Consider the following 9,048-nt stretch of genomic DNA (forward strand, 5'->3'; position numbering starts at 1 on the left):
ACCGAGGTCTTTCTCAGCCCATATTCATCCCCAAACACCTCCATAAAACTCCCCACGGCATAAAAACGAAGAGCCGCCATGCAGCAGCTGATTTTCGGGGCTGAGGGGGTAGCTCCGTCGAGTTTGTCTCGACAAAGTTGGGCCAACAAGATGCAAGAGCTGCAGAATTTGCTTCCGTGGCAGGCTAAATTTGTGTAGAATTTTCTCTTCTGACATGGTAGCCAGGGGACCAAAATGTTCTCTAATGAAATTGTGCAAATACACTAACTGGCTCCGCAGACGGCGCCGTCTTTGATTTAATTCAATTCAATTCAATTTTATTTATATAGCGCTTTTCACAATGTGCATTGTTCCAAAGCAGCTTTACAGGAGCAAATAAGAAAAACACAGAAAGGTAAAACACAGCACAGTGCATGGTGTTTATAGACCAAGCAAGATCATTATAATAAATAATATCTAATAAATAAATGAATAAATAAATAAATAAATGCAGTCTCCCGGTGAGCAAGCCAACACTGCACTGCTCTGCTGTGGCAAGGAACCCAAACTCCAATGCTGAATAATGGAGAAAAAAAAACCTCGGGAGAAACCAGGCTCAGCCGGGAGGGCCAGATCTCCTCTGATTTAAGACAACTATTCGCTGTCTCGCTGCCATAGTTTGACCAAACTCCACTGTTTTGACTAACTCATGAGCCCAAATACTATTTAAGGTCACTGTGAATTCAACACTCGACAAAGTTTGCCAAAATCCTGTTAAAGCAAACATATTACTCAATCCACAAACTCAAAACTCCACTTCAATTTAGAGGCAGTTTCAACTTCATGAAAATATTTCGTCCTGTGATTGATGACTGGCTTCTTAAATAGGATACCACAGTCCATAGCTTGTGATATTTGTCTGTCTATAAGATCTTACACACTGCTGCCTTCATACATGTCCTTTTCAAAAGGAAGAGAAGAAGAAGTAGCAGAACAAGCAGAAGATAATGAAGCCAATGACCCAGTTGGCAGAGTATATATAAATGATCACCATGTCCATGTCAAATCGCCAGCCATGCGAATCATCCTCAAAGTTGAAGGCATCAAGCCTGTAGCCCCCGGCAGGGAACTGCCGTCTGCCAGTTGGACTTGCCTGTCTTTGAATGCCTAAGTAAGAAAAATAAAGAGGGAGATAGCAAGAAACATTACATTGTATTAATAACTGCCATATAAGAATACCTCAGAAATCTGTCTGCTATTCCTATTTTAGCAATTTTTCATCCTTTTGGACATTTTATCCTCCAAAAAAAAATGTTTACCTCCAAATATTCTAAGCAGTTTACGGCAGCTCGGAAGGGGCCATTTTGCGCAGCTTGATTTCTGGAAGGCCTGCTTCCGAGACAGGTATTCCTTTGGGAAGAACGTACGGGCTGTGCGGTTCAGTTCTGTGAAGAGTGGGATGTGTGAATTTATTTGTCTATGAATCATCTGTGCGCTCAGCGCTATTACTAATAATTGGTCAATGTGCATTAAAAAGTGTCAGGAACTTGAGGAGAAGAACCCAATTGCAGGCAGCATTGGACAACAGATTTTAATAATAAAATATAAAACACAAAACAAAGGCCCACGAGGGGGTAAAACAATAATGACAAAGGGAATAATCAAGTAGACAACAAGAACACAGACTAACTAGATGAATACAACACTAGACAAATAACTACACTTACTGGACTTGACTTACTTGACTCTTAGTAACGAGCACAGGCAAAACAATACTCTCTGTATCAGAGCCATGTCACAACGAACACAAGCACACCACACACAATGACCGAACACAGGTCAATGAAACATGAGGACTATTTAAAGGGGAGCAAATCAAGAGGGAACAGGTGTGGGACATGAACTAATTAACAAGCAATAACGAGACGAAAGGGCGGGAACAGAGACGCGACACCGGAGAGAGAGGGAATGTGGAAGGCCAAAACTTCTCTCTCCACATAAAACAAGGAATCCTGTCGTGATTCTGCCACAAGATCAAGAAAGACATGACAAGATGAGGCAGAATTACGACAAAAAAGCCTCATGTTATGTGGTTTGATTTACATAGCTTATGCAGTAGATCATGTTTTCCAGATCAGTCTGTCCCATATGCCCAGATTTATCAATGTCACCTTTAGTTTTAGCTATTGATATACAGTAAGTGCATCATTTCTGTTCAATTTCTATAAAGAAACCATAATGTTTGACAGCTCTCGGAGCATCTGCACATAATTTACATTGTGAATATACTACCATACAAATTCATTGGGGCATCCAGTGAGGAGGACAATCATGGCAGGGCAGTTACTTTTTGACCAGTATCTTTTGGATTTCCTCAGTCTAGATATCAGACTATTTAGATTGTCTTTTTGTCTGAAACAAACCTTTCTGGAAGAAAACATGTTTAATGGTGGTCCTGCACAATGGACATGGTGTGTTGGTGTGGCAGTTCTTGGCCAGCATCCGCAGACAAGGTTCACAGAAGATATGACTGCATGGGTGGCACTTGTATGGACTGAAGTAGACGTCTAGACATACAGCACAGTTGTAGCCTTCACGATCCCGGCCTGGGAGCTCCTCATCCTCACTGCAGCTAGATGGGTCCCCTGTAGAGCTCTTCAACAGAGGGAGAAATGACTCAGTGCTATTAAACTGAACAATCTGGTGAGATTCACCTTTACTTGAGTAGGATGACTGTGGTAGAGTTTAGAGATGGTTTGTATAAACATGGTTTTATTTTGATCTTCTGGATAATCATGACCCTATGGGCCACCATGATCTTAATGTTCCAATTCGCTTGTTGATTATCACATACAACAAAAACGTTTAGAAATGTTCCTGTTCTGGACTATTTTGATACAGAAAGTCTCACAAGGATTCAAGCAGAGGTTGTGTGTACCACATATGGCACCTCTGGAGCTCAGGGCCCGTCTGCGTAATTACAACAATCACACCCTCAGAAGACTCCAGGGACCACCCTGTTCCCTAGGTGTGTCATTATCACCAAATATACTTCTCATAACGTCTTCACATGCCCCTAGACAACCCAGTAACGCATCCTGAGATCACCAAGATCATTCTCACAAGATTTCCCCTGTTAACACCAGCAAGAAAGTCTGAACACCGACAGCAAAAATAGACAACATCTATTATAACCCTGTGTGTGTCGGGAATGTGACAGGAAGTAAACTTCAAGAGTACAATGTAGTTCATCTTAAACTATTTTAAAACTATTATATGACTTTATAATAATTGAGAGACCACGTTACTGTAAACATTTTGAACATTTAAAACGTAATTTGTCACACTGCAAGTAATGATATATTAGTAATGATATATTCTTTGTTAAATGTCAGAAATGTATTAGTGGTTTTGTGTCCATACAATGGAAGTCAATGGGTCCGATGTTGTTTGGTTATCAACATTCTTCCAAATATCTTCTTTTGTTTTCTGCAGTCATGCAGGTTTGGAATGACATGGGGCTGAGCAAATTTTTATCTTAACACTTGATTGATAAAAGCTGCCCTCTGCTGGAAAATTATCTATTCTGAGCAAATCATTCATTCTTTAGTTGAGCTTGAAAACACAGAAACTTATGGTGTTTCTATATTGTACTTTCTTCAGTTATTTCAGTTATAAGTTATTTTATTTCAGTTATTTTTTCCCATGAGGAAACAAGCTTATAAATCATACAGAATTAACTTTTTTGAAAATCTAAAAGAGCAGACAGTTGTGTGTGATTGTTAGGTTTAGGGGTTGGGTTAGGGGTAGGGAATATGATATACAGTTTGTACAGTATAAAAACCACATCTATGGAATGTCCCCATAAAACATGGAACACGCGTGCATGTGTGCGTGTGGCCCTGTTTTTATATCCCGATGCCGGTAGGGACCTAAACCTGAATAAACACCAACTCATGGGGACTTGTGTCGTTCAGTACGATTTATACGCTTTTTGGTCCCCACGGGCAAAAAGATTATAAATCGTACTGAACTGTATTTTGAAAATCTAAAAATCCAAAAGGTTTTCTATGATCTTTAGGTTTAGGGGTAGGGCATAAAATATACAGTTTGTACAGTATAAATATCATTACGCTTATGGACTGTCCCCACGGAGATAATAAACCAGACATCAAAAATCAAACCTCAGGAGTGAAAAATGCATTCAACAGCAATGTGAAACACTGACAGCATGGCAAGACACATAAAAACTGATAAGAATCCAAGGTAATCACATACAAATTAATTTTTGAACTTGTCCTAAATACATGCACAAATATGACTGGTGTATTGCATAAAAGTGAGCATGAACTTGTTTTCTTTGCAGTATTTGAGGTTTGAAAAAATATAAAGCATTTCTTCTGTTATTTTGACCAGTTTCTCCAGTTTTCGGCAAATAAATGCAAATCATATTTTCATTTGAAATTTTGGATAAATATTTTTAGTAGTTCACAGAATGAAACAAAAATGATGATTATACCTAAACACATACACACATATATATACTTATATAAAAGTGAACATTCAAATTATGCATATCAAATTAATAGTTATTCATTATTATAATTCATTTCAAATGAATTTCAATTCAAATGAAAACAATCACTCATCCATCCCTGTAAATCTGGATTCACTGTCTTATTAGTATTATTATAAATGTAAATATAATAGAATCACAGCATTCTCTCTTTGTTACAAAAAACAACTTATCTTTCCCCTTTTCACTGTGTGTACAAGACTGTGTTATGTCTGTGTTAATGTGTCACCTGCTCATTCTCATGCAGCTGACTCTGTCTGCTTCGTTCTCTTCTCTTCTGTCTTCTCCTCAGGCTCTTCAGTCGTCTTCTCTCTCTCTTACTCAGCCTGCGTTCCCTGGTGGGAGTGGGCGTAAGTAGGGATGAAGCCACGCTGAGCTCTGCTGTTGCTGCGCCAGTCTGCTCTCCAACCTCGTGTTCATCTTCAGAGCTGCTCAGAAACATCAGATGAGCTCTACGGTTGAAAGGCCAATCCTCTGGAGAGATCTGTGAGCCTCTTATAATATTTGACTCAAGAGGTTCTAGTCTGGTTCTCCTAGAGAGCGTGCTGGTTCTGTCATGGGGAGTCTGAGCAGGTGGGCTAGTCCTTCGGCATGGGGAAGATTGGTGGCTGGACCTAAGCATATGCTCTACTATGATACGACGCTCTGGAAAAAGTAGATTACTTTCCAAGCTAAGAGCCTTCTTGTGGGCTAGTCTGATGGCCTTGTGCAGGGGTCTGACCTCTAAGCACAGAGCTTCAGCCGTATGCTCAAGATTCCCTCAAGATATCCAGGGACAATTTTTCTTCCCAGTCCAGCCCTGCCCCCACCACAGCCAACAAGCCCATTCACTCCGCACCAGACCAGAGAACATTTAGGATGACAACTGAGGCCCAGATGAGCAGGAACATACTGGCCCCCCCGAGGCATTTGCACAGTTGACAATGGCAAAGCCCCCTAAATAATGGCAGTTCAGCGGCACAATTGTTCACAGGACCTACAGAATCCAAACAAGCAACAATGAAAGCATTGTGTTATAAGAGTGTAAAAATTTGGTGAAGTAACTAGACCAACCTTTTTCAACAGACAAGGTCAGCTGTTTTTCTCTGAACAGTTAGCAGCATATAAGTGACATGCTGAAAGACAGTAAAAGACATGTATTTATATTGTAATTAATTTATGCCTATATTTCATTTCGTTTTGTACAGTTACAATTTTTATTTTATGTGTTGTACTTATTTGTAAGAATAGTTTAGAATAAATGAATAGTGAATCATTTAAAATTTTTCTTATTTTTATTATTTTTTGTTTTACGTGTGTTTTATATTGTGCCCTTGTGTAAAGCTGATTTGCAATAGTGTAAACTGTGTAAAGCGCTATACAAACAAACGTTCAAATTGAATTGAATAATGTAAACATCTTCAAGTCTCACTCAACCCACGTGCTATGTAGGTGGCACTGCAATCTTTAAGAACAAAACTATGATTGTATACTGTAAGAATTAAATTAAGAGTGGCATAATGCGCAAAATAAGGGCGAAATATAATGGGCATCTACGATAAACGACATTGTTGATAAATGGAAGCTTAATGGATGATATCATTTCAATGTAATTTCTTTTTATTATCATTAAAATGAATGTCCTGTAAGCTTTTATAAGAACTATTCACTAATGATCAATTATATAATGTTTTAATGTTTGCGAACGTGATCAATGTCAGTATTATTAGAACCACATACGTTTCCGTGGTTCGCTTTGCAAAAAGCAAACTTTGTAAAATGAATGAAAAAAACTAGATGAGTATTTCTGTCACTTTTCCAGCAGTAAATGAGGTGAAAGAGGTAAACATATATGTTGCGAGTGATTTGAATCGGGTCCCGTTATCACGCTGTCATATATTCTTTCATCTTTTTTCCCATATTCTCACCAGATGGCAGCAAATTTCCGTTCTGGTAACACGGGAGCTGTCCGTGGTGCTGAACGTGCAGTTTCTGACGTATTCGACAAACAAAAAGTTCTGCATTATTACAATTATTTAATTAATCATTAAAATGGCCACAATATTTAAAGCATTGTCATAATTGACATCAGATATCACTTGTTTCAATTTTTGTAAAGAAAAAAAAACAGTAATAATTTATTTTTCACTTATTATTTGTTCACCAGAATAATATGAGGAAAAGATGTGTGCATCTAATATGTAAAAACAAAGCTATATCAGCATTATAAACGTAGCACAACTAACAAAAACAATTTGCCCTTAACAGAAACAGACACCGTGTACTTCCACAACTCGTGTGCAAAGCAACTGTTGAACATTTCCTTTATCTCACAACACGTTTCAAGGGAAAAGCTCATACGTGAAGAACAACCTACTTTAAATCTTTGCACACAAACGTATAGCTGCTCGACAAACCGCTGTGCCGAAGTGCGCGCGCCAACCTCTCAGTCATCTCTGACGCACTCAGCACGACTCGTATAAATGAATTCACTTCGTCACCGGGCGCCAATGATAGCAGCTCTAGTGTGCAGCACTTCCTGAGCCCAGAGACCGCCATGCGTCTTCAGAGCAGCGAGGTGACGCTGGACAGACACACTGGCGTAAGAGACTGTCTCTGAATACTGTGACCGCTCTCACCATGGAGAGTTTCAACAACACCACAGAAACCCAAGAGTGGAGTGAGAACGCGACGATAGTTAGTGAAGTTACCCTGAGTTACCAAATAGTCGCCTCGCTTTTTCTGGGTGCGTTAATTCTGTTTGCCATATTAGGAAACGCGTGCGTAATTGCTGCCATTGCCTTGGAGAGATCGCTTCAGAATGTGGCTAACTATCTCATCGGCTCCTTGGCTGTCACAGACCTCATGGTGTCGGTGCTGGTACTACCCATGGCGGCCCTGTATCAGGTTTTGAACATATGGACACTTGGACAGGAGATATGCGACCTGTTCATATCTCTAGACGTGTTGTGCTGCACATCTTCCATTCTGCACCTGTGCGCAATTGCTTTGGACAGGTACTGGGCGATCACTGATCCCATAGACTACGTGAATAAAAGGACCCCCAGAAGAGCGGCTATCTTGATCAGCCTCACCTGGCTTATAGGATTTTCCATTTCAATTCCGCCAATGTTGGGTTGGAGGAAGCCGGAGGACCGGGCAGATCCCAACGCGTGCACAATCAGCCAAGACCACGGTTACACCATCTATTCAACTTTTGGAGCTTTTTACATCCCGCTCATTCTTATGTTGGTACTCTACGGCAGGATATTCAGAGCGGCGAGGTTTCGAATTAGGAAAACGGTAAAGAAAACTGAGAAAGTATCGGATAAATGCCTAAGCGTGTCTCCGGCGTTGTTTCCGAGGAGGGCGAACGGCGAGGTGAGCAAAACCTGGAGACGAAGCGTGGAGCCACAGCCCTGCGTGTGCGTAAACGGAGCGCTGAAACACGCGGAGGACGCAGAATCGTTCGAGATCACAGAAGTCCAAAGCGTCTCCAGAAACCACCTTGCCCTGCCAAACAACCCACAGACCTGCTTCGAGAACAGACACGAAAAAAACACGGAAGCGAAGCGCAAAGTGGCTCTGGCAAGAGAGCGCAAAACGGTCAAGACTCTGGGGATCATTATGGGCACGTTCATTTTCTGCTGGCTGCCTTTTTTCATAGTGGCGCTTGTTTTGCCTTTCTGTAAAGACTGTTTTATGCCGGAGTGGTTGAGGGCAGTCATTAACTGGCTCGGATACTCCAACTCACTGTTGAATCCCATCATATACGCGTACTTCAATAAAGACTTTCAAAATGCATTTAAGAAAATTTTGAAATGCAAATGTATTAGACAGTGAACTCTGAGGAACTGCGTCATCTCATCAAAAGTTGTTTTTTGAACAATGCTATTTAATGGATGCTGATACTGTTAAATGACTGATCAGTTCCATTCATTTGAAGGGACATAAAAGGCAGAACCGCACAAGAAGAGGTAGAGCTTGGTCCTTCTGTGTATGTTTATCTGTGAAGTTTTTTGCTTCCTCCATAAACTGTGCATATAGCCTACCACTGGATGGATTCAGATGAAAGACAAGGACTGTCAGACCACAATTATAAGTGAAATCTGCGTTGTTGCATTCAACAATAAAGTCCTTAATAAAACCAGTCTGGTTTCTCTATATTATTATTGAAGCCCAGAGTAAGGCACCTTTCTCGCAATGAGCAGTGTGTGGGATTTGAAGTGCACACATATCAAGGCCCAGCAGATAATTTGTGTAGACAATGTAATGCAATTATTCCTGTTCCTTCTGTTTTTTAGCAGTTTTATTACATTAGAGTGACCTTGAAATAAAAAAGAAATATATAGATCACACAAAATGGATTGTATCTGAATCACTTTAGTTATGGACTTAAAAAGGTACGGCTCACAGTGTCATTGCAAGGAAATGAAATTCTAAGTCATGTGTTTACAGATTTCTGTGATGATTTCTAAACCACGCTGGATCAGTTGTCAAAGTTAAAATGGCAT

The 9,048-nt window shown here is 40.2% G+C and overlaps 2 protein-coding genes across 4 annotated transcripts; one reads left to right on the plus strand and one right to left on the minus strand.

Annotated features, from left to right (window-relative positions):
* Positions 1-7,731, minus strand: rnf180a (ring finger protein 180a). Of its 3 annotated transcripts, none has more exons than XM_057356373.1 (5): positions 7,630-7,731; positions 4,785-5,531; positions 2,403-2,634; positions 1,299-1,424; positions 1-1,146 (listed from the first exon to the last, which is right to left on the minus strand). In XM_057356373.1, the coding sequence occupies exons 2-5, from the start codon at positions 5,175-5,177 to the stop codon at positions 944-946; spliced, it is 954 nt and encodes a 317-aa protein (XP_057212356.1). In that variant the 5' UTR covers positions 5,178-5,531; positions 7,630-7,731; the 3' UTR covers positions 1-943. The 3 variants fall into 3 exon arrangements, with proteins under 3 accessions (XP_057212356.1, XP_057212355.1, XP_057212357.1); XM_057356372.1 differs by lacking the exon at positions 7,630-7,731 and adding an exon at positions 5,609-5,651; XM_057356374.1 differs by lacking the exons at positions 1,299-1,424; positions 7,630-7,731 and adding an exon at positions 5,609-5,651.
* htr1aa (5-hydroxytryptamine (serotonin) receptor 1A a) lies at positions 6,968-8,666 on the plus strand. Its single transcript, XM_057356369.1, has one exon. It carries the CDS (start codon positions 7,175-7,177, stop codon positions 8,375-8,377), a length of 1,203 nt encoding a protein of 400 aa, XP_057212352.1. The 5' UTR covers positions 6,968-7,174; the 3' UTR covers positions 8,378-8,666.
* Positions 8,667-9,048: the final 382 nt, after the last annotated feature.

This window comes from Triplophysa rosa, linkage group LG17 (assembly GCF_024868665.1).
Source record: "Triplophysa rosa linkage group LG17, Trosa_1v2, whole genome shotgun sequence".
Taxonomy (NCBI): domain Eukaryota; kingdom Metazoa; phylum Chordata; class Actinopteri; order Cypriniformes; family Nemacheilidae; genus Triplophysa; species Triplophysa rosa.